The following is a 25,860-nucleotide window of genomic DNA, read 5'->3' as shown; positions in this document are numbered from 1 at the left end:
AACAAGTGAGTGAGGCTTTGAAACTCATGTGTGCCTGTGGAGTAAACCATCCAATAGTTCTTAAATAACCTCTGTGGTTGTGATGGAATGCTGGGTCTGAGATATAATCAAAAGGATCACTGGAGAAAAAGACTAGGAAGCCTAACTGTGATACGTGACCCTGGGACACACTTGGAAGAGCAGGAAAAATCAGATGCAGCATAAATAGTGTGTGTATGGAAACCATGCTGCGCGCTGCTCCGTCACGGTGCCCATCGGTCTAAGGTGGACAAGCCGAGCTGGTCAGGGGGTCGGGGGGTGGGGGTGGAGGCAGAGGGATGCCCTGAACACCTCGGGGAGGCTAAAGGGAGAGGTGATGGCCCGAGGTCCTCATCCCGATGACACGCTGCCTGGCCCCGGTTCACGGCCCAAATCACCACTACAAGGGGCCCATGTCAGCCCCCGTCTCCCCTTCCTCCTCCTTCTCCTCCTCTTGCAGCTTAAGGGCCTTCGCTGGCCTCTCCTCCCCGTCAGTTCTTTCCACGGGGTCCTGAAGCCGGTGCCGCTTCATGTGGGCATTTCGACTCTTTATCTTGTCAAACACCCTGCAGAGTCAGCAGAGGACATGGGTCAAAGCAGGGGGAAGGTGGGCTGAGGGCCACGGGGACAGAGGGCAGGCTGTGCGGGTGCATCCGGGGACAGGGCTGGTGCCCACCTCTCACACTCCCCACAGGGAAAAGCTCCTTGGCCCTGGACGCACTCCGGAGGCTCAGGGGTCCGCTTGGGAGCAGCACTTGGGCTCGTGGTGATAACGGATTCTCCCCTGCCACTCTCCGTCTCTGTCTTCAACTCAGGGGTTGGATGGTGGTTGGGTCTCTTCTTAGGGTTGCAAGTGGCCTGCAGAAGGGGCAGAAACGACATCAGGGTGCCAACCTTCCACCCTTCTGAGAGTGATGCTTTCCTCTGTAGGGGCCCCTTCCCCACCCCAACCTGGGTGATCAGTAGGTCTTCAGACCAGCACTGAACTCCAGTGAGACCCCCTTGCCCCAGAATCCCCTACCTTTTCTTCTGTTGGGTCTGCCTCGGCCAGCTTTCTTTTGACCTTCTTTTTCAGTCCTGGGGCCCGAGAAGATGTAGTAAACCTGACCCTCTTTTTCCAGGTGTAGTAGTACTCAACACACTGGGCCACGGTCTTTGTCTGGACCTGGTGAAAGAAAACAGCAGCGGGCTTTGGGCACTGCCTCACATGCCCCCTCGCCATGGGGCTACGCACTTTCTGAAAGCTCTCCTGGAATGTCTCTCCCCTTGGGCTTGGCACGCCCCTGGGCTACAAGGAGCACAGAAGCACAGAGTCCTGCTGGTGATGAGGGGCTCAGAGTAAAGCCACCGTAGCCAGCACCGTCCAAGCTCTGCACACTCTCTGAGCCCCAAGTCAATCCCGGGAGGCCTTCCCCACGGGAAGGTGTACACGAGGGCTCCCTACACAGGTGCTCACTGTGACGTCAGGCCTAATGGCTATGCATTTACCAGCTGGGACTCCCTGCAGCAGGACGCCCTCATCAGCAGGTACCACACAGCCTTTGCAACAGCCAGGCAGAGCCCTACAGCACACAGATAAGGGGCCCATGAGAGGAGGGGTTTTCAGGGCACAGTCGGATACTTGGGCATTGAGACTCCAACATGTGCTCTCCCCCCACTAAGAATGGACCCCATTAATAATAACTTCTGTAAAAACAAAGCAGAACAGGAAAGTTTAATTGCTCTAGGAAAGCTATTTCTCAGGAAAATTAAATTGGCCATTTAAGATGTGGGGCTCACTTCAGAAAATACTTTCTCCATGTGAAATTTTTTCAGCTCTGTATATCTTCAAAGACTAGGAGCCAGAGTAGTAAATCCTCTGCCTAAGAAATATCACTACATTAGAAGAAAAAAAAAGAACTTGGACTTCTGCTTCCAAACAAGATGGAGCGAGCAGCAGGAGCTACACTGAGCTTCCCATTCAAAACAATGAGAAGAAACAGTCAAAATGTCTGAAATGATGTTTGGTGAGACGCTAGGCAAGCCAAGAACAAGTCTTTCTGAGAGACAGAAAATAAGCCCCCACTGTCCCTACACACTACACCCTGAGAGAGTTTCCAGGCCATGGTCTGGGGAGAGGGGTCCGGGCAGAGCCCGGTGGGCTTCCTGAGCTGAGATGGGAGGGGGGGTTCTGGGAGAACAAGGCGGTGAGAGTTCACAGGACAAGGCAGGACAGGGAAGAGAGCTGCACAGATGAAACTTCCACAGATCTGGGGGGCGCTCCCCTCGAGCGTTCAGCAATGTGCTGACCAGCATGTGCGAATGAGGTGACCCAAAACTGGGTAAAGAACCACCTGGAAGAAGTAGATGAAAAGGCACTTTCTTGAAAAAGTTCAGTGTACACCTATCATGTGAGCCACTCATTCCTTTCCTAAGTATTTACCACCTGCCCCGCCACCAACACTACTTGGTCATGTAGAGATTTGAATGTGAATGTTCACAGCAGCTTTTTTTATAATTGCAGATACCTGGAAACCACGCAGATGTCCCTCAGTAGGTGAATGATTAAACGAACTGTGTTACATCCACACAATGGAATACTCCTCAGCAAGAAAAAGGGTCCACACAGTAACATGGATGGACCTCAAAATAGTGATGCTGAGTGTAAGAAGCCACACAAGGCAGACAAGCAGTGCACATGCTGCAGGATAGATAGAAAACACTGGAAAATGCAAACAAACTTATAGTGACAGAAAGAAGATAAGGAGGTGATTAGGGACAGGGGTGGTAGGAAAAAGGGATTTATCACGGGGGCAGGAGGAACCTTTTGGGGGTGATGAATGTGTTTCTTATCTTGATCATGGTGATGGTTTTGCGGGTATAAACATCAAATCTTACATTTTGGTTACGTGCAGTTTTGTGTGTATCAAGTTAAAAGAACAAAAAACATCAGCAGACATTAAGTGTAGTATGTTCGCATCCTTTTCTGAATACATGTGTATGTGCATGTAAGATCTGTACGGACAAATGCCTGAGGTGCCCAACCAAAGTCAGAGGTCATCATTCAGAAGTAGGATGACGGGGATGGGTGTGGAGGGCTTTGAGCACGTGATGGCATTTCTGTACTCTCTGGAGTTGTTCACATCAGTGGCTTTATAAACTACAAGCAGTTTACAGTGTGAACAGCGTGTCACCCAGATAGGCCCTCCAGCTCTAGCTCCTCTCAGCGGTGAGAGATGAGGCCTTGTCTACACCAGCCCACCCACGTACACCTTACCATCTGGTGTATCAAGGAAAAGTTGTTCTTATGAGCCTGGAATGCCTTATTAAACAGCTCCTTCTCTGTGGGGGTCCAGACGTCTGAACCTATTGGAGAAACAGGAGGGAGAAGGACAGTTCTGCGGCCACAGCCGTGACTGAAATGCAGCCTGCCCTTTTTAAAGCTGTCATTACCGAGTACCAATGATGTGCCAAGAATTCTGTTTTATCTCATACAATCCTTAGAAAAACCTTAGCTGGTTGGGATCAGTACTATCCCCACTTTACAGATGCAATAACAAGGCTTCCATTGGTTAACAGACTTGCCAACGGGAGGCAGGGACCCCCAGTTGCCTGACTCCCAGGCTGGGGTGCTCAGCCACTGCATCTGAGCCCGCCTTCACCTCTCCCTGGCCAGGGGACCCCTTTCCTGGCTGGGCACAGACGGTGAGGGAATCCCTGGAAGGGGGAAGGAGGACCCAGCCAGGAGAGAGAGGCACCCCCTGAGGTCCCCTGGAGAGGAAATACCCTTCTGGAAAGGCAGGAGAAGGAGGGCCCCAAGAGCACGCCCAGGGGCACAAGCAGAGCCTGCTGAGGAGACCGACTGGCTCTCGGGTACTAGCCGGGCACACCCACCCCCGCAGCCTCGCTCCAGTACCTGCGTAGTGATAGTTGGCGAGAGGGTGAGTCGGCGGCTTCTGGGGTCCGCTCAGTAGGAGGGTCTCTAGGGCCACCTGGAGCAGGAAGGAAAGCAGGCTACTTTCTGAGGGAGGGAAGGTGAGGTGGAGGCCTGCCTTCATCCCTTCATTCATTTGAAAAGCACTGACAGGCCCCCCTAAAGCCTCCCACGCTCCACGGCTACTCAGCGCGTGGTGGGGCCGTGGGCTGGCCGCGGCCTGTGAACTGCAGTGGACATGCCGGCTCCGTCACTGCGCATACTGCTGAGTGCAGCTGGGGTTTTTCTCAGTAGGGTTTTCTTGATGAAGGAAGCAGTGTGCGGATTTATTCCGGCACCAGCTCCTTCCTTCGTCAAGGACTGGCATTTGGAGGAGCCCTGCCTGTGCCACGCCCCATTGTATTTTCTTCATAGCACTAACCACTAACAATTTTTGAAAACAGATTTCCCTTTGACTGTCCTAAAATTAAAATGTAAGCCCCACAGAGAAGGATTTTGTCTCGCTCACCAGTGTAAACCTGATCGGGACTGGCCGTGGAACCTGCAGGGCCCAGCACAGAATGAAAACGCAGGCCCCTTTTAGAAAATTTGTTAATTTCAAAAATGGTGGAGGCAGAGCATTAGACCGAGTGGGGCCCCAAAGCCAGCCGTGCCCCAGGGCCACGACACTCATGAGGGCCAACAAACATGTGCTGGTTCCTTGGCTGAGCACCTACTCTGTGCCGCCCACTGCCTTGCAACCTGAGGAAAAGTACAGTTGCCAACACTGACTCCTGGGGCCCTAACTCAGGTGACTTGACCTCCCTTCCCACTACTCAGAGTGGGACTTTTTATTTTCTAAACTTCAGGATGGTCAAGCGGGTCCTTGGAGGAAGCAGATATTTTTGTTGCATCAGGGGTTTTCGTACATGGGCTTTTAATTAAAAAGATAAAGCTCCATCAATAAACCAGATCAGTGCAGGACCTGAGTCAGTCTACTCGGCTCCACTCCCCATGACCCTGCGATCTCGGAGGAACCTGGTGCTCTGCTGCTGCTCCAGGTAAATAACTGACTAACTGAGCCCCATCTACACACTTGCCCTACAACTGACAAGGACATCAACCCCACAGCCACTGGGGAAAAGGATGGGTGGCCTTTCTCAGTTTTCATGAGCCGCAAAGCCCACAGATGGCACGTTACATGCACCAGATCCGCAGCCTCAGCAGGGCAGGGACTTCCCAGGGACCCACCAATCCCGCCCCTGCCTCTAGCTCACCGGGACGTCACCCTGGGCTTCGTGCAGGCAGTGCAGAGCGAGCTCCAGGTTGGTGCCCCCTCCTGGCATCGTGCTGGAGCAGGCCAAGTTGCAGAGTTCAGTCACTGTTCCCAGCAAACGTCCCCAGCCAAGCGTGAGAGATGGGAGACACAGGGAGTCAGTGAATACCGGGGAGGACATGTCCCCAAAAGCACAGGGAGGGGCTCCTTGTCCCTGTCTCCCTCACAGTTCCCTGAAAAGCAGGCGAAGGGAAGGACGGGGGGAAGGGCAGGAACCCTGCTCCTGGCACCTGCTCAGGATGGCCTGGCTGGTTACTGCATGAGGAGAATGAGGGGCGGGAGGAGAAGTCCTAGTCCCACAGCCTGCTACCCCACCCAGGGATACTGCTTCTTGGTCCAGGTGAGACCTGGGAGGAGGAACTCCTTGGAGATGAGGGAAGGGGGGTTACCCTTGGGAATTTGGCCCCCATGTCTCAGCCACCTCTATCCAGTGTTTCTGGATTGCTTGTCATATCGTCCCATGGCTTCCAGACGAGAGAAGCTCCATCTTCATCGGTCTCAGCAGGAGGGCGCTCCAGGAGCTCCGGGATCTCAGCCTGAAACTCGCCTCCTATCCTGATGTGTCTGAAATGAGGCCACACACGAGACATACACATGTGACTAATATGGGAAATAAGACGGAGATGTGTGACGTGCCCTGCTCTCAGGCCACAACCCTGCTCTGTGGAAACCTGTCATCTCCCAGATGCATCTGCTGAGTATTCGTCACCCCTGACAGACATGGACAAGTGTTCTAGATACCGTCCAGCTACACTCTCTTCCTCCAATTTTCTTTACCACCAGGCTTCTCCCTCAGGGGCCCCTCTTGGAGTCCAGGGCAGGGGAGGTGTATGCTGATGCCTGGCATGCTTCTAAACCCATGGCCACATCCCCCTAGTCACATTCCATGGATACTCAAGCCTCACATGTGCCATCACCAGTTCTACTTATATCCCCAGGGTCCTGGGCATTTGTCCCCGTGGGCCGAACTATGGGATGCCCAGAAAGAAGGAACACTGGAGGAACTTCCCACATACACCCAGAGAAATCTACCACTTCTCTCCCAGAGAGCAGCTAACGCCCCTGTGAGGAAGGAGCTCTGAGGGCTCACAAGGAGGGTAAGAATATCCCCACTTTGGTAGGACCTCCAGGATCTAAGTCTGTTCCAACTCACGGTTCAGTGCTGAGCTCCGTGTCATCCTCGAATGCGCAGATGCCAGAAGCGTCATTCACTAGATCTAGAAAACACGCAACAGAAAGCTTCAAGAACACGGACTGGAAGGCATGCAGGGGCCCCTTCTGCCTGCCTTTGTAGAGCAGCTGAAAGCAGGGTTTCCAAGCTTGCAAGGTTGGGAGCTCCCTCAGAACACTAACAATTGAACTACCGTATGATCCAGCAACCCCCCCGTGTGGGAATTGACCCAGAAGGACAGAAATCGGGGTCTCAAAGAGACACCTGCACTCCCATGGTCACTGCAACGTGATTCACAATAGCTAAGATGTGGAAACTCCCAAGATGCCCATCGACATATGAATGGGTAAAGAATATGTGGTTTATACATACAATGAATCCTATTTAGCATTGAAAAAAGGACATTTTGCAATATGCAACAACATGGATGAACCCCTTGAGAACATTAAATGAAATAAGCCAGTCACAGAAAGAGAAATACTGCATGAATGCACTTAACATGTAGTATCTAAAACAGTCAAATCCATATAAAAAGAGAGGAATGGTGATGTCCAGGTTTAGGGTTGTGGGAAATGGGGTGTTACTAACCAAGGAATGTAAAGTCTCAGTTAAGCAAGATGAATAAACTCTAGAGATCTGCTGTATGGCACTGCCAACAATACTATATTGAACACTTAAAAGATTCGTTAGAGGGTAGGTCTTATGTTCACTCTTCTTGTCACAACAATAATTGTTAAAAAGATCATGTGGAAGAGGACTAGGACTTCTGAAAATACAAAGAGTAAAGAATAAAAAAAAATACAGAGAGAAAAATAAATGAATGAAGGAAAACGAAGAGCCACAGACAAATGTGGGACATCAATAAGTGCAGCAACACATGCAATGGGAATACAAGGAGGAGTGGAGAAAGGAACAGAAAAATATTTAAAGTATTTAGTGGCAGAAAGTGTGCAAAATGTGACCAAAAAACAGTACATACATCCAAGAAACTCTATAAACTCCAAGTAGCATAAACACAAAGAGCTCTCCATCTGGGCACATCATAGGCAAAATACTGAAAGCCAAAGATAAAGAGCTTGAAAACAAAAAGAGAAAAATAACGTGATATACATGTACACTCCAGTAAGATTAACAGCTGACTTCTCATCGGACATGACAGCAGTTGGAAGGCAGTGGGACAACATGATCTCATTGCTGGAAGTAAAAACTCAACCAAGAATCTTATATCCAGCAAATTACCTTTCAAAAATGAAGGTGGAAAAAGACATCCTTAGGTAAATAAAAACTGAGGAAACTTGTTGCTAGCAGACGTATCTTACAAGGAACATTAAAGGGAGAGAATTATTCAGCCATGAAAAGAAATGAAGTTCTGATATACACAACATGGGTGAAACCCTAAGTTTTCATGCTAACTGGAAGAAAACACAAAGAAGCACACATTGTATGATTCCCACTTATATGAAATGTCTAGAAGAGCCAAGTCTACAGGACAGAAAGTAGATTTTTGGTTACCTACAGGTGGGGACAGGGTCGAGAGGGGAGGGACAAGTGACTACTGAGTACAGGGCTCCCTTGGACATGATGAAAATATCCAAAAATTGATGGTAGCAACGGTTGCACACACAGCTCAGTGAAATACCAACTAACAATGTATAGTTTATTTTAAGGGGATGAATTGTATGACATGTGAATTACACATCCACAATGAAAATAAATACTACAGGAAGTTCTTCAGACTGAAAGAGAATATGACATGAGATGGTAATCTGAATCCAAACAAAGAAACAAAAAACACTGCTAAAGGTACTTATATAGGTAATTATTAACCTCAGGCTAAATGCATACTTTTTCTCTTTTCTTAATTGAACTAAAAAGTAATTGCATAAAACACTACTGATACAGGCCTGTAATTTACAAACATATATATGACAACAAGAGCACAAGAAAGGGGAGATGCATTGGAGTAAAGAAATAGCACTGCATACAGTAACTCAAATCCACAGGAATAAATGAAGAGATGAGAAATGGGAACTAAAAATGTTATGTAACAAACTGTATAAATAATGCTTGCATCCGCTGATTCTCTCAGTTTTTGTTACATAAAACAAAATTGTATAATATAAGAATTGATGTTTTGCTGGGTTTATATACACACACACTCACATAAACATACATATATAAAGTACATATATGAATAATAAGAGCAAGAGGGTTCGGAGAAATAGAGCTGTATAGTAGTAATATTTCCGTATTTCACTGTAAGTGACGGGAGGGACAGGGAGGAAGGCAGAAACCCTACTCCTGGGACCTGCTCAGGATGACCTGGATGGTTACTGCATGAGAAGAATGGGGGGCGGGAGGAGAAGTCCCGGTCCCACAGCCTGCTACCCCACCCAGGGATACTGCTTCTTGGTCCAGGTGAGAACTGGGAGGAGGAACTCCTTGGAGATGAGGGAAGGGGGGGTACCCTTGGGAATTTGGCCCCCATGTCTCAGCCACCTCTATCTGGTGTTTCTGGATCGCCTGTCACATCGTCCGATGGCTTCCAGACCAGTGAAGCTCCATGTGCAATGGTCTCGGCTGTAGGGCGCTCCTGGAGCTCCGGGATCTCGGCTTGAAACTTCTTTCCTCTCCTGATGCGTCTGAAATGAGGCCACACACGAGACATACACATGTGACTAAGATGGGAAGTAAGACGGAGATGTGTGACGTGCCCTGCTCTCAGGCCACAACCCTGCTCTGTGGAAACGTCTGTCATTTCCCAGTTGCATCTGCTGAGTATTCGTCACCCCTGACAGACATGGACAAGTGTTCTAGATACCGTCCAGCTACACTCCCTTCCTCCAATTTTCTTTACCACCAGGCTTCTCCCTCAGGTGCCCCTCTAGGGGTCCAGGACAGGGGAGGTGTATGCTGATGCCTGGCATGCTTCAACATCCATGGCCACATCCCTCTAGTCACATTCCATGGATACTCAAGCCTCACATGTGCCTTCACCAGTTCTACCTATATCCCCAGGGTCCTGTGCATTTGTCCCCGTGGGCCCAACTATGGGATGCCCAGACAGAATGAATATTGGAGGAACATCCCACATACACCCAGAGAAATCTACCACTTCTCTCCCAGAGAGCAGCTAACGCCCCTGTGAGGAAGGAGCTCTGAGGGCACACAAGGAGGGTAAGAATATCCCCACTTTGGTAGGACCCCCAGGTTCTAAGTCTGTTCAAACTCACATTCGAATGTGGGGCTTGGTGTCATCCGTGATAACATGGTTGCCAGAAGAGTCATCCAGCTGATCTAGAAAACACGCAACAGAAAGCTTCAAGAACACTGACTGGAAGGGATGCAGGGGCCCCTTCTACCTGCTTTTGTAGAGCAGCTGAAAGCAGGGTTTCCAAGCTTGCAAGGACGGGAGCTCCCTCAGAACACTAACAACAGAACTACCCTTTGATCCAGCACCCCCACTTGTGGGTATTGACCCAAAAGGACTAAAATCAGGCTCTCAACGAGACACCTGCACTCCCATGTTCACTGCAACGTGATTCACAATAGCTAAGATGTGGAAACAACCAAGATGCCCATCGACATATGAATGGGTAAGGAATATGTGGTTTATACATACAATGGAATCCTATTTAGCCTCGAAAAAAGGGAATTTTGCAATATGCAACAACATGGATGAACCCCTTGAGAACACTAAATGAAATAAGCCAGTCACAGAAAGAGAAACACTGCATGAATACACTTAACATGTAGTATCTAAAGTAGTCAAATCCATATAACCAAAGGGTGGAATGGTGTTGGCCAGGGTTAGGGTCTTGGGAAATGGGGAGTTACTAAACAAGGTGTATAAAGTCTCAGTTAAGGAAGATAAATAAACTCTAGAGATCTGCTGTGTGGCACTGCCAACAATACTATATTGAACACTTAAAACATCTGTTAGACATTAGGTCTTACGTTAACTCTTCTAGCCACAACAAAAATTCTTAAAAAGATCATGTGGAAGAGGACTAGGAGTTCTAGAAAGACAAATTGTAAATCAACAAAGTAACAGGTAAAAATTATTTTTAAAGCAGTTAAAGTCTCCAGAAGTTATCCTGAAGGTATACAGCATTTTAAGAAATATTCATTCAGGACAACTGAGTAAATGTCAGTAAGAATAGTGAGTTTGTGGCACCTGAGCCATGACTTGCTCCCTTACCTACCAACCCCATGCACTGTGTATCAGAACCTCTACTTGGAGGGCTCTACTCCAGGGAGGTGTCACCAGGGACACAGGGGTTCCCTCTCCTCCCAGCTCTCATGCCTAAAGAGCTAAAGGAAGGTACAATGAAAAATGCTCAACAAAGAGAGAAAACTATTAAGAGGTAGAAATTGTTTTTTTAAAGAAACAAATGGAAATCTTGGAGTTAAGATCCATAACCAAAATGCAGATTGGAGCTGGCAGAGGTAACCAGCAGCCAACTTAAAGTGAGATCCATGGAGATGATGGATTTTGAAGAACAGAGAGAAAAATAAATGAATGAAGGAAAACGAAGAGCCACAGAGAAATGTGGGGCATCAATAAGTGCAGCAACACGTGTAATGGGAATACAAGGAGGAGTGGAGAAAGGAACAGAAAAATATTTAAAGTATTTAATGGCAGAAAATGCCCAAAATGTGACCAAAAAACAGTACATACATCCAAGAAACTCTATAAACTCCAAGTAGCATAAACACAAAGAGCTCTCCATCTGGGCACATCATAGGCAAAATACTGAAAGCCAAAGATAAAGATCTTGAAGGCAAAAAGAGAAAAATAACGTGATATACATGTACACTCCAGTAAGACTAACAGCTGACTTCTCATAGGACATGACAGCAGTTGGAAGGCAGTGGAACAACATGATCTCATTGCTGGAAGTAAAAACTCAACCAAGAATCTTATATCCAGCAAATTACCTTTCACAAATTAAGGTGAAAACAGACATCCTTAGGTAAATAAAAACTGAGGAAACTTGTTGTTAGCAGACATGTCTTACAAGGAACATTAAAGGGAGAGAATTATTCAGCCATGAAAAGATATGAAGTTCTGATATACACAACATGGGTGAAACCCTAAGTTTTCATGTTAACTGGAAGAAAACACAAGGAATCACACATTGTATGATTCTCACTAATAGGAAATGTCCAGAAGAGCCGAGCCTACAGGACAGAAAGTAGATTCGTGGTTACCTACGGCTGGGGACAGGGCTCCCTTGGGACATGATGAAAATATCCGAAAATTGATGGTAGCAATGGTGGCACAGCTCTGTGAATATACCAACCACCACCCTATTGTGTATTTTAAGGGGATGAATTGTATGACATGTGAATTACACCTCCACAATGTAAATAAATACTACAGGAAGTTCTTCAGACTGAAAAAGAAAATGACATGAGATAGTAATCTGAATCCAAACAATAAACACTGGTAAATGTACTTCTATAGGTAATTATAAAAGTCAGTATAATTGCATATTTTTTCTCTTTTCTTAATTGACTTATAAAGTAATTGCACAAAACACTACTGTTATAGGCCTGTAATTTATAAACATATATACGACAACAACAGCACAACAAAGGGGAGACGCATTGGAGTAAAGAAATAACACTCCATACAGTAACTCAAATCCACAGGAATAAATGAAGAGATGAGAAATGGTAACTAAAAATGTTATATAACAAACTGTATAAAGAATGCTTGCTTTCCTTTATTCTCTCAGTTTTGGTTCCATAATACAAATTCGTATAATGTAAGAATTAATGTATTGCTGGGTTTATACACCCACACACATACATATATAATATACATATATAAATAATAAAAGCCAAATGGTTAGGATAGATTGAGCTCCATAGGAGTAGTGTCTTTGTATTTCACTGTAAGTTATTATACATCTGAAGAGATTCTGATGACATTCAGATGTAATTTTACATTGTAGAGGAACCACTAAGGAAGGATTAAGAAAAACATGAAAAGCTAAAGGAATTAAAATGTTACAATAGAAAATACTTAATACATAAGTAAGCCAGAATAGAGGAACATAAGGAGGAAAAGGCAAGGTACATTCAGAAAAGGAAATGCATAAAGGTAAATGTAAACCTCCCTATATCAATGTAACATTAAATGACACCAGACTGAATAAACCAATCAAAATGCCGAGTTTGTAACATTAGATAAAAAATGTATGATCCAACTAATATTATCTATAGGAAACATGGTTTATTTAAAAAAAACACAAGCAGTTTGAAAATACAAGGTCAGAAAATATATACCAAGTAAACAACCTTAAAAGAGGCAGAATGGTACTGTTAGGCTAATTAGACTTTAAAACAAAAAACATAGAGATTATGATAAAATTATTGCAGTGATGATAAATAACATTGTAGTCATATCATGAGAAAAACAATCACTCCATCAGGATGTTATGACAATTATAAGCATATATGCACCTAAAAACAGAGTCCAAAAATACATGAAGCAGAAACTGACACAATTGAGTATGAAATACACAATTCAAAACAATAGTTGGAGATTTCAGTACTTGCAGTAATGGATCGGACAACCACACAGAATGAAACAAGACATAGGTACATTTTTGGTGTGTTCCACCCAACATCAGTAGAATATATTCTTCTCAAGTGCACATGGGACATTCTTCAGGACAGAACATATTGTAGCTCATAAAACATGTCTCAATAAATTTGAAAGGACCAACTTAATACAAAGCATGTTCTCTGACTGCAGTAGAATTACATTAGAAATCAATAAAAGGAGACAATTTGGAAAATTCACAAATATGTGGAAATAAAACAACACACTCCTCAATAATCAGTGTATTTAAGAAGAAATCAAAAGAGAAATTAGGAAATATTTTGAGATAAAGGAAAGAAGAACATAACATACTAAAACTTATGGAATGTGGCTAATGCAATGCTCCAAGGGAACTTATAGCTGTAACTGTCTGTATCAAAAAAGAAGAAAAATCTAAAATCACTATGGTCAGTTGATTTCCACAAAGGTGCCACACCAGCTCAATGGGGGAAAGAATAATCTCTTTAACAAGCGGTGCTGCAACAACTGATACCCCCACGCAAAAGAATGAATTTAGACTCCTATCTCACATAATATAGAAAAGGTAAGTTAAAATTGATCCAAGACCTAAATGTAAAAGTCAAGATCATAAAGCTCTTAGAAGAAAAAGGAGTAAAAGTCAGCATAATTGCATATTTCTTCTCTTTTCTTAAGTGACTTAAAGTGACTTTTGGTCAGGCAAAACCGTAGATACAACACCAAAAGCACAAGTGACAAAAAATAAAATCTCTTGTACCACAAATGCCATAAATAAAATGAAAATACAAGACATGATACAGGAGAGAATTCCCAAATCATATATCTAATAAGGGACTTGCATACAGAATATAAACGGAGCTCTTACAACTCAGTAATACAAAGATAATAACTCGATTTTACAAAGGGGCAAAGGATCTGAATAGACATTTCTGAGAAAATACACAAATGGACAATAAGCACATGGGAAGATATCAACATCATTAGCCATTGGAGAAATACACATCAAAACCACAATGAGATATCTTATGCCCACTAGGAGAGTTATAATTGAAAAAGGTAAGGATCGTTGACAAGGATGTGGAAAATTGGAACTTGCGTGCCATGTGCATGGAAATTTATTCCCATGGCTCAGCCGTTTTGGAAAACAGTCTGGCAGTTCTTTCAACTGTTAAACATAGTTACCAGTGACCCAGCAATTCCACTCCCAGGCATAAGCTCAAGAGAAATGAAAGCCTTTGTCCAACAAAAACTTGTATGTGAATGTTCATAACAGCATTATTCACAACCATTAAAAGATGGAAACAGCCCAAAGACCCATCAGCTATAAACGGATAAAATGTTGTGTATCCACACAACGGAATATTATTCAGCCATAAAAAGGATTGAAGCACTGTATACGCTATAACATGGATGAATTTTGAGAACATTATGCTAAATGAACAAAGTAAACACCAAATGTCGCATACTGTATGATTCCAATTACATGCAATGTCCAGAGTAGGTGCGTCCATGATGATTAGAGATGATTAGTGGTTGCCCAGGGCGGGGGAGATGGGAGCTGTGGGGGGGTGTGACTGCTAATGGATACAGAGCTGCTTCTGGGGTGATGAAATTGCTCTAAAATTACATAGTGTGATGGATGCACAACTCTGAATTTACTAAAACACATTGTATACTTTAATGGGTGATTCATATGGTATGTGAATTATGTGCCAATAAAGCTGCTAACAAAATTTTTCTAAAGGACAGGCAGAAGGGTGATCAGGCTAAATGGCCTCTACATTTCCCTTCTGCCTGTAAAATTCTCAGCACCTAGAAGGCTGCTGGTTCCACATGGTCCTGGGATACCTCTGAGCAGCCATGGGACCCTCAAGCCAGACACAGCCACAGGCCAGAGAGAACGCCTGGACCAAATGCTACACGTTGAGGTGGATCTGGCCCATTGCAGGCCTGCCGAGTGATGCCCCAGCCTCACTCACCAAGCTTGCTGCTGATGAGTTTGTCAGGACCAGCCTGAGTGGACATGGAACAGAGAGTGCTGGAATCCAGCCCAGACCCCTCCCGGATGGGGCTGAGCACCAGGGGCAGTGTATCGGGAGAACGCGGGCACAGTCCCTGCAGGGAGTGGTCCCCCAGGAGCACTGGAGACTGCAGGCAGCTCTGGTGGCCTTCTTCAGGGCCCAGCCCCCCAGAGGCAGAAGGGGTGGGAGGCAGGAACGATGCCTTGGGTCGGGGGCACTTTCTCCGCTTTCTGGGCTGGCTGGTCTCCTCCCCATCTCTCTCCTCCTGGTCTCCGTCCTGTCCCTGGAGAAGAGAATTCAAAGCCACAGGGGGGTGACTTGGGGCCACATGTGCACAGCTCAGTCTTCAAGGGGGTGCGAGCACCGGCAAGGGCACTGCCCACAGAGACAGAGGGAAACATAACACCCAACACCCCTGTCCGAGCCGGGCTCAGCAAGGGAGCCAAGCATGGCCACCACGCTCGATCCAGACCCCGGATTCTCGGCCTGGATGGATGATGCCGGAAGCTTCCTCATGTGCCCACCCCACCAGGGAGAGGCCCTGATACACAGGGTTTTGGAGATGTATGAGGCCAGCGTCAAGTTGGTAAAAAGATTGGCACTTAGAGATGGGGCCGGAGATGCAGTGCACCAGTATGACAAAATGAAAAATGACCGCAGCTCCGTGAGATGGATAAACGGATCTATGAACCCTGTTGCCCTGCCTGGAGGGGGCTTCTCCAGGTGGGACCCTCCAGTACGGGCTGCAATGGCTGATCCCGTGAACTTAACCACCTCCACACAATCTCCCCTTTTTCTGCCAATCTTACTGCTCCTCATCCCCCAAGTCTCAGCTCTGACCCCCTCCTCCAGGAAGTCCTCCTTGACCTCCTCAGGCAGGGTCTCTGGTGTCCCCTCAGTCCCTCTCCTCCCCCTCCCAGCCCAGCCCAGTCTGAGTCCTCACTGCCTGGCATGGGTTCATCTACTCGCATGGACTGGGAGCCCCAGGAGGCCAGGCTGGGGCCATCCCTGTCACCACGGTGTCCCCAGCACTGCCCCCACAGGGCCGGCCCAGAAGGTGAATGAATGAATGAATGTGCAAGCCAAGCTGTTCTGGAGAGATTTTTTGTGGCGTCTGGTTTGAGCTTTGCCTATGACTTCCACTGGCAGGTTGTGCAGGAATCAGTGGGAAGAAAGTGGACCAACCAGCACCCACCTTGACTGTGCACCCCGGGGGCCAGCTCACTGGGCCCAGAGGCATCCCCAGAGGAGCTGTGCTCATGCCATCTGGGGGCTTCACGGCTCCTGGGGGGCTCTGTGCCTCCACCTCCACCCTCAGCGCCTGACTCAGAGGCTTGAAAAACTCTGTGCCCGACACCTAAACACAGGAAGAGATGGCAGCGTAAGAGGAACCGTAGGCAGGCGGCAGAGGGGATGCTCCAGGCTCAAGCGCCGGCCTGCCCCCCAGAGCAGCGCAGCCTGACCCCTCGTCCCTGCCCAGGCTTCCCCGGGGGGCGCCTCCATCCTGAGACCATGACACCCAGCCACAGACACCCTCCCCGAAAGCCTGTGAGCGCCCTGCGAGCACAGAACCTACTGTGCACGCCCCTTCACCTGCTGGTCCTGGTTCGCTCGAGGTGACAGCCACTGGTCGTTGAGAAAACACATATGGCTGATTAGCCCCTCCTCTGTATAAAACATCTGGCTACAATTCTTGCAGACATACGCGCTCCTTGACTCTGCCCAGTCTGCAGGGCCTCCATTTTGCTGGTTACTGTGGAGAGACACGGCAGGGGGGAAGAACGGGAGAAGGGGACTCCACCCCTGTATTCTCTGTTTTTTTCTTTTTTTCTTTTATGTCTAATCCACTGACAACTCTCGATGAATCCCCAGAAATGGAGACGATACCCCCTTCCTTCGTGGCCTGGCATGTACCTCTTCAGGGCTGAAGCATCCAGAACTCACTGGCCCAAGGCCAGCACATAAAAGCCCCCAGAGCACTCCTGAGAGGTTGAGCCCCACGCCCGGCAGGGAGGGGTTTCTGAACTTACCATCCGCCTGCCGTGCTCTCCTCCTTCACTGGATCGGGGAGCTGGTAGGTATTTCCATCCTGAAGATGAAAATACATCTGAACCAACATATCAAAAATGAGGCATCTGCAAGGACTAAAACTACAAGGTGCCGAGAAGAAAACACAGGTGTGACTCCGTGACCTTGGATTAGGCCATGCTTTCTTGGATGACACAGAGAACAAACTGGACTTACCAAAACTTAAAACTTCCCTGCATCAAGGGACACCATCAATAAAGTAAGAACCCACAGAATGGGAGAAAGTCATTACACGTTATACATCTCATAAGGGCCTTGTATGTACAATACATAAAGAACTCTTACAGCCTAACAAAAGTCAAATAACCCGGTTCAAAAATGGGCAAAGGATATGAACAGACACCAAACCGAAGAAGACATGAATGGCCGATAAGCACATGAAAAGATGCTCAGCACCATCAGCCATTAGAGCCTCGTGAGTCAGACCATGATGAGGCAGCACCTCACAGCCACTAGAATGGCTATGGTAAAAAAAAAAAAATTGGACAATAGCAAGTGCTGATGAGGCTGTGGAGTAATCGGAGCCCTCGTACACTGAGGATGGGGATGTGAAATGGTGCAACTGCTTTGGAAAAGCCTGGCAGCTTCTCAGATGGTTAAGCACAGAGCTACCCCATGAACTGATAATCCCACCCCTAGGTCATTCCCAAGAGAAATGAAAATGTATGTCCCCACAAAAACTTGTATGAATGCTCACAGAAGCACTATTCACGATGGCCAAGAAGTGGAAACAACCCAAATGGCCATCAACTGATGAATAAACAAAATGCGATGTATCCACACAATGGAGTATTATTCATACATAAAAAGGAGCGAAGCGTGGCATATGCTACAACATGAATGGACTTTGAAAACATTATGCTGAGTGGAAGAAGGCAGACATGAAAGGCCACAGTGTATGATTTCAATAATATGAAGTGTCCAGAGTAGGCAAATCCATAGAGACAGGGGTAGATTCGTGGTGCCAGGGGCTGGGAGGTTAGGGGGAGACCTGGGGGGACAACTAAGGGTGTGGGGTTAATTTCTGGGTTGATGAAAAATGTTGTGGAAAAAGTGGTAATGGTGCACAACCTTTGTTAGTACTACTAAAGATCATCAGATGGTGTGATTTAAAATGGCCAATTAGATGGCATATGAATATTAAAGCTGCTTAAAAACGAAGAGGATACAGCTGTCGGGTGCTAGACCTGAGCACGTCGCAAAGAGAAGCGGCTGACCGCCTGGCGCCCAGGTCCTCGTGGCCACCACCTGGGAAGGAACCAGGCTAATGCTGCACAAGTGCTGACACATGTGGGCACCCCTGCCCCACAGCCAGAGATGGCTTCTCATGAAGGAATACTGAGGGGGAAGGAACTCTACCATTATATCCTCTGAAGAGTTTGAGGGGCAAACCCAGAAGGAAGAGAAGGGCAAGAGGAAAGCAGGCAGAAAAAACTCAGTGAGGAAAGGTGACACGGGGCGTCCCAGCGACTTTGCAAAGCCTTCATCCTGGCTTTTTTGCGGGGAAGGTTGGTGGGGGGCCATGATGTCTCTAAACCTTCACTTCCCCTCTGTAAAACTGGGTCTGAGGACTCACGGGCACTAAATAAAATGTCTGGACACTCAGAAATTCGGAAACAAGTGATGAGTGAGTCTCTCATCTCACAGCATAAAGTCAGGTACCTGGATCCTGTTGGATATCGTCAGCTTGGACTTTGAGTCCTGCGGGGTGTCCACTGAAGGCCCGGCCGATGAGAAGGAGGCCATGGCCACCTGGCTGGGAGAGGCCTCACAGCGCGTATCCATTTTCACCTTCTCCTTCTGGAAGTCCAAGAAACATTGGGCCCACATGTTGCCAGAGAAGAGCCTGTGGCCTCTGCCCTGGGAGCAGGCCGGGCCCTTTGCACCTTTCATGGCCCCCAAGGCCAGGCCATTCTCCACCTGGGCCTGCTTCCGTGGGAGCTGGGCTCCGGCAGGATTGTCCCCACTTAGCTGGGTCTGCCGTGGGCCCCCTGTGGGGAGGATGTCCCCCAGGTCTAATGGCCCTTTCGTGGATCTCAGCTGCTTGGCCAGAGAGGAGACATCTGCATTCCCAGGGGGTTCCCATGGTACAGGGGCCACTTTTGGTCCTCCCTTCGTGTCCCGTCTATTGATGCCGGGCAAGGCCTCTCTGGGGAAGGCGGGCGTGGTTTTTCTCTTGTGGGGCGGGGATCCCTCTGGCTCTGGGTTTGCAGGGCCAGGATGGAAGGAGTCAACTGTGGGTGCCAGTGGTGGGGGCTGGTGTGGCCGCGGCCCCTGCAGTGGCTTCAGCGCAGCCTGCTTGCCCTCAGGCACAGCATGCTGGGAGGAGGCCACAGCCACCTGGGAGCCAGAGATGAACACCTGGGAATTGGTGATCATCTGGAGCACCTGCATCTGCCCTTGACTCACCAGACACTCCTGCGAGTTCAGGAACAACTGCCCGGAGAGCGGCGTTGTGTTGTCAGATGACAGCCCACTCGGCTTCAGGGCCTCCTGGAGGCCGGGATCCTCCACGTGCTGCTGTGAGCAGGAGTCGCTGTTCTTGGAAGCCCTGGTGTCCCCTTCCTCGCCGGTATATCCAGTGCCATTGGAGGCCTCCCCAGGTGCCTTCCGGAGTGTTGGGGGGAGGGGCAGTGCATCCTCCAGACTGGGGCCACCGCTGGGCGAGGGCTCCCCCATCAGGGAGGTGCTGCTGGGCCTGGGCCCAGACTCGGAGCCCTCCTGAGGGGACATGGAAGTGGGCTTCTGGATGGCAAACGCATCATTCCCTTCGCTCTCGGGGCAGCCTGGCAGGTTCCGGAGCCACTGGAAGTTGTGGTTTGAAGGCTCAGCACTGGCGGGCGCTGCCTGGCCTTGGAACAGAGGCAGGCCGGCCGGCAGGGTCCCACGTTCCTGCCTGCTCTCCAGGGTGGGCGGTAGCTGGGGCGGCCGCTCCGACTCAGCTGGGTGTGGACCACCATCCTCTGCTACCCTGGAGTGAATGGCTGTGAACCCAGTGGCGGGCTCCTTCCACAGGAGGTGACACTCCTCAGGAACATCACTGCCCAGGGTCCCTGGGGCCGCTGGGGTGCAGGGGTAGGGCCCCAGTGAGGGTGGGGAGGGACAGGCTGTGTTTTTCCCTTCCCCGTCATCTGAGGGCCCGGCCAGGACTGGGCCGAGAGAAGAGATCTCCTGGTGGACCATGCTGCTTACAATAGAGCGCAGGGGCTCTCGGTTGGGCAAAAGGGGGCCTGGGGACCTGGCTTCTGGAGGCACCAGGGACCGCAGGCCATCCACAGCAGGCTGGCCGGCCACCTCGTGGGCAGGAGAGGAGTCCCCACAGGCTTCTTCCTCAGGGGGGGCCTCCTTCAGGATGCACAAGCCGTGCCGGACCTCGTAGTGCCGGCGCAGGGAGCGGTCATCACAGTAGCTCTTGCTGCAGCCCTGCTCCCTGCATGCAAAGGGCTTGGTCTTCTGGTGGGTGAGCAAGTGCCTAGTCCTGGAGTCACACACGAGAAGGGAGTCAGAGGTCACTGGGGCTCAGCCTCCCACTGCAGGGTCCTGAGCCTGACTCCCCCAACAGTGCTCCCAAGGGGCAGTGGAGCTCAGAACCACAGTTCAGAACCTGCACTCAGCCCCCGGCTACAGTCAAAGCATCTGGAAGGGGTGCCCCTCTCCCTCACCGTTAAACATACCCCTTATCTGAGAGAAAAGTCAACAGAAGCCAGGCCAGTGTTCCCCAGAATGGGTTCCCCAGGAACACCAGCCCTCCTGAGTGGCACCCCCGAGGACGTGGGCTCCACTGGCAAGTCAGTCCCAACAGAGCACCGTGTGCTTCTTGGAGGTTCACGGGAGCAAATGTAACAGCCACATAGCAGGTAGGTAGACAGAGGGTCATCTGCTTAACCTGCCATGTCTCTGAAACCTAGTTGCCCACAGAACTGTTTTTTGAAATAGTTCCTCTTAGTGCCCTCAAGAACCAATTTTGCAGAATACATTTGAGGAAAAGCTCATTTGGGGAGCATCCTGCCTTTAACAAAGGAGTCTTTCCCCTATCATAGAATTCCTATAAGGGGACAGCTGCCTGAAAACCCCCACAGGAAAAAATACAATTTACAGATGCCCAAACAGAACATTCTAGAAAACAGTCAAATGTGCCTCCTATAAAATAAAGGAATACAAATATGTCCTATGTTTATGTCATACTTATATCTACATTAATAACATAAACAGATGAGTAAATACCCTCCGCATTCCCAGCAGCCCTACTCTGGACAGTCCTAACAATGCGGCACATGGGGCATGCTGATAAATGACAGAGCCCTTCTCCAAAGGGCGGCCCTGGCCTCCAGTTGAGGAGAGTGGCAGAGACCCAATCTCCAGCTCCCCTGTTAATCGGTCTGTGACATGAGCAAATCGCTGCCTTTCCCTGGCGGGGGGGGGGGGGCTTGGCGAGAGGATGAGTGGGAAGGGGGGTCAGTCAAAGCCCTCTGGGAAGGCCAGGAGCATATAAAATGCAATGGACTGCCGACTCCCACTTGCCAGTCTCTTGGTTTGAGGAAGTCTGTCTGTCCTTCCTCACTAGCAAGAAAAGCTTATCATTTACCAGACATTAGGAACAAAAGGAATTCTGCTCCAGACTCCTTATGGGCTTTCTTTTAAAATCAAGAGTTAAAAAAAAAAAAAAAATCAGGAGTTAAAAGAGAGAGACAAGAGTTAATGTGCTATTGCCCCATTCTAGGCACAGGGATTTTGGAATCTCTCATGCCCTGTGGAGTCCCGGTACATGTTCCTCAAATAAACACGGGCTGGTTCTCCTCAGGCACCTATCACTGTCTCCAAATATTTCTCCATAAAGTTAACCTGATTCCCTCCATGACAAAATTGCCTCGGGATGTCCCGTCTGCAAATCAAGGCAATGATTTTCTCATTGGTGTGACTTTGGGAGCTCGCAAGGGTGACCTGTTCAGGGCAGTGGCAGACCTGTCCCCAGACACAGAGTCCTCGTCTAAGCACGGGTCACAGGGACCCAACACCGACAGGGTGTGTCAGGCTCATCTGGGAGGTGATGAGAACGACCTAGGAACATGCCCCCTCCTCCCCAGGCCCCTGCACAGATGTTGGTGACCAGACTCCTACATACAGGTGGTCCTTGCGCTTAAAGGCCTTGCTGCAGATTCCGCAAACGTGTTTCCGATCCTGGCTGTGCGTCAGGTAGTGCTTGCTAAGAGAGCTGGCGCGGCTGAACACCTTCCCGCAGAGGCTACAATCCAGAAGCAGCTTCTGAGGTGAAGTGTGATGCTGCTCTTCTTTCCCTGCGCTCCCGGAGGTGGCCCTGCCTCCTTCGTCACCATCTCTAGGCACCTGAAGCATGGCCAGCCTCAGGTCTAAACAAACAGAAGGAGAAAGCCCACGTTAGAGACACCTGGGGACATGGACGAGCTCGGCTAAAGCGCTCCCCGACTCTTAGAACCACAGTAGACGCGGGAAGAGAGACCCAGGAACCCTTTCTCCATCTCCAGTACCTTAATTCACAGAGAAAACAAGACGTAGACCGGGGAGTGGGGAGAGAAAGGACCCTGGTCTGGCCACACTGCAGTACAGTACCCAGTCAGAGGCCAAACTGTGGTCAGTTGTGGCCTGGAAGGATTCTAAAAACCAGGTTGCCGTGGCTGCAGGGGCCTTATGACATCATGGCCCTCTCACAAGGGCAATCCAGAAATACATCATCCAAAACTTACAGAAGTATAAATCCTTTCTCCCAGCCACTTTTACCTTTGGGTTTTTAAAGGAAATAATGTACACTTATATGAGGAGTTAACTGCAGGGGAATTACCCGCAGCATTGCCTTTCCTGTTAGAACAGCCTGCTACCTGTTCAGAGAGCATGTAGGTGACACCATCATGGTTTAAATGGTCTAGGACATAAGCATTTAAGGTAAAACTGTGGAAAACTATCTGATGACATGAAAGGACATTCATGCATTAATACTAAGAAAAGAGCAGCCTGTTACAAAACAAAATTATCCTAGTCTTTAAAAAAGAAAAATAAATTTTAATAAGAGAACAGAGAGAATTGAATAGACTGATAGGATTATGAGCCAATTTTATTTTCTTCTTCTTCGGTACTGGAATATGTCTCCATGCTTTCTGTGTCCCTTGGTAAAGTGATAAAAGGTATTTTAACAAGCCATGTCACCTGAGGACCAGACCGGGGGTGTGCAGGTGGCAGAGCGGAGGTCTTCAAATATCCCGAGGGCCAGCTTGTGAAGGAAGGAGCAGATTGCTTCTGTCTTGCAGAGGAATGGCTGTCTGCAGAAGCTCCTGTCTGGGACAGAGATAGCTTGGGGTCCAGGAAGCAAGGGAAACTGACCTCAAATCTCCAGAACCTAAGGCTCTGGGTGCCAGGACTCTGCAGGCTCCCTGCTGGGCTCACAGACACTCAGTAACTGTCTCCGGTATGCATGAATCATGGAAGATTTTTCTACCCCTCAGATTGGTCTTCCAGGTGGAGCACACTGCCTCATGAGAGGGCAAGTTCAGAATTCACCCTTTATCTGGGACTCTGCAGAGGTGGGATCCAAGAATCCAACAGGCCAGGTTGTGGGGAGCGGAGGGGGCTCAACTTTAGGAGCCAGAGTGCTCAGCCTCTGAGCCTGAGACCCAGCAGAGAGACCGAGCAGGAAGGAGCCTGGGGTGACTAAGGGATAGGGGTGCAGACTGGTTAAGTGGTCTGTGAATACTTAGAATTAACTTAACACAGGGAATTTCCCGCTCTGATTTCTCCCTGGAATACCGGGGTCTGGGTCTGGGAGCAGAGCAAACAGCTTCCTTCCCAGCCCCCAAGGTGGGATGAGGTGTTCTCTGTTTGCTAAAGAGTAAGTTAAGAATCCTACATTTTTAACTTCCTGGGTACTAAAATACAATCTTTAAGATGGAATCTTTCCTGCCTTTTACTATGTTGTTTAAGGCTGGGCCTGCATGCTAAATTAGTTGCCTAGGTTACAGAACTACTTAATTAGGGACCATATAGGTAAACTATATAATGTTTACCTATAGGTAAAGTAAAGATGAATTAAGCTGGGCCTGGAGAAACCTGGACTGGATCACCAACGGAAGAATCAAGCGGCCCTGGGAAGTCTTGGAGTGTTGAGGGTTTATTTTACACCTGCGGGCTCAGAGGGGAGTAATCTCCCAAGGTCTGAGCCCTGAACAAAGGCAAGGGGAGCAATACATATCTTTCTGCTTTCGTAGCTGCAACATTTCTGCAACATTTCTACGTGCACAGCAAACGACCAAGCAAGGGGGAGTAAGTGCCTGGTAGAGCCGGGAGTGAAGCTCGGGGGAAGTTGAGTTTCTGTTGTCTTTGCGAAGAAGAGCAGCAGAAGGGAGCCACCTGGGCCAGACCGCTGTCCTTGTAAGGCGTTCCCTGTCAGGTACACTGCTCTGACTGCCAACATCCCGCCTTGCTTTTTCCGGAGGTCCTCCCCCTACTCTGACTACACCCACGCTCCCTGTCTCACAAGGACTGGCGATCTGCATCAGCACATGTCTCCGCCCTCCTTGCCAGGTCTCCTCTCTGGAAAAGTCTTTGAACTCAGCGGAGGGTTGAGCTCTGACTCCAGGACGAATGGAGAAGTGCAAATGTGGTTACTGGGGTGTCAGTGTGAAGAACCCCATTCCCCCCAGGTAGACTTTTCGTTTCACATTCTAGTTTGCATGTCCCTCACACACAATTCCAGGGTTTAATTGCATTGCTTAAATTGATTTTAATTGCAGGGAGGTTCCTGGATCCAACCGTGGCCCCACGGTCCTTCCCCCCACCCCCCAAGGTCCTGGTTCCCGGATTGTCAGTTGCTTCAGCTTCACTGGCAGAACTTGCTTCCACCCCGCTGGAAAAAGCTTTTCACTTGAGCTGTTTTCACTGTGGGGAAGAAAACATCTTTCCCAGCGACAATGGTCCTCGCAACTCTGCAACATTGTATCAATAGTCTGAAACATCCAGATACGTAGGATGCAGACCTTGACGGAAAAAGGAGAAAAAGTTAGTGAACAAGGGACCTGCCAGCAGGGGGCGGGGCTGACCCAGCCCAGCTCAGGGCTCCGCCTCACCCGCCCGCCGTCATGCGCAGTCCGTCCCCGCGCACGCCCCGCCCCCAGGTCGCCCGCCTCTTCCTGCCGCGCGCAGGTCCCGGCTGACCTACAAGCTCCCACCGTGAGGCGGCAGAGGCCCGGAAGAGCGTGAGTCCTCCCGCCCTCCGTCCGCCATACGCGGCCCGGGGTCCCTCCGGTCTGTTCCCCGCCCACCACCGTTTTACCTCCGACGTCGCTGCGGCCGCCCACGCGCACCCCTTGCGGTTCACAGTCCCCGTGAGGCTGGGCCCCGCCCCTGGCCTCTCTTCCACTCCCGTCTCCCGTCGTTTTCCTGCCTGAATCCCTTCCCTGGCGTCTCGGGCCTCTCGCGTCTGGTGACCCTCCACCGGGGGCTGTGCGGCTCCCGAAGCACAGCGCCGGCCGCCCAGCTCCAGGAACAGGCCCACCGCGCCCGCCGGTCTCCTGCTGGCCCCTCCGGCCGACCTACGCCCCCAACCGCCTCCCCGCGGCCTCGGGCCGGACCCTCTGCCCCCCAGGCCGCCCCTGCGAGGCGCCTCTTCCCCAGAGCGCGGTGCGGGAGGCGAGCCGGGACTCCTGGGACGCCCGGGCTCGAGCCCTGATTCCGCCGACGGTGAACGTGGTCTACCGGGAGGCCGGCGCCCGGTGC

The 25,860-nt window shown here is 49.4% G+C and overlaps 1 protein-coding gene across 1 annotated transcript; it reads right to left on the bottom strand.

Moving 5' to 3' along the window:
• Window positions 1-418: 418 nt before the first annotated feature.
• LOC130680899 (zinc finger protein 541-like) lies at window positions 419-22,742 on the bottom strand. Its single transcript, XM_057492679.1, has 13 exons — window positions 22,244-22,742; window positions 18,784-20,599; window positions 17,064-17,122; window positions 16,627-16,786; window positions 14,992-15,316; window positions 6,400-6,463; window positions 5,668-5,810; window positions 5,188-5,291; window positions 3,914-3,989; window positions 3,275-3,363; window positions 1,040-1,183; window positions 695-876; window positions 419-584 (listed from the first exon to the last, which is right to left on the bottom strand). Exons 1-13 carry the CDS (start codon window positions 22,471-22,473, stop codon window positions 419-421), a joined length of 3,558 nt encoding a protein of 1,185 aa, XP_057348662.1. The 5' UTR covers window positions 22,474-22,742.
• Window positions 22,743-25,860: the final 3,118 nt, after the last annotated feature.

This window comes from Manis pentadactyla, chromosome 15, assembly GCF_030020395.1.
Source record: "Manis pentadactyla isolate mManPen7 chromosome 15, mManPen7.hap1, whole genome shotgun sequence".
Taxonomy (NCBI): Eukaryota; Metazoa; Chordata; class Mammalia; order Pholidota; family Manidae; genus Manis; species Manis pentadactyla.
This window is presented reverse-complemented; position numbering and strand designations above follow the sequence as displayed.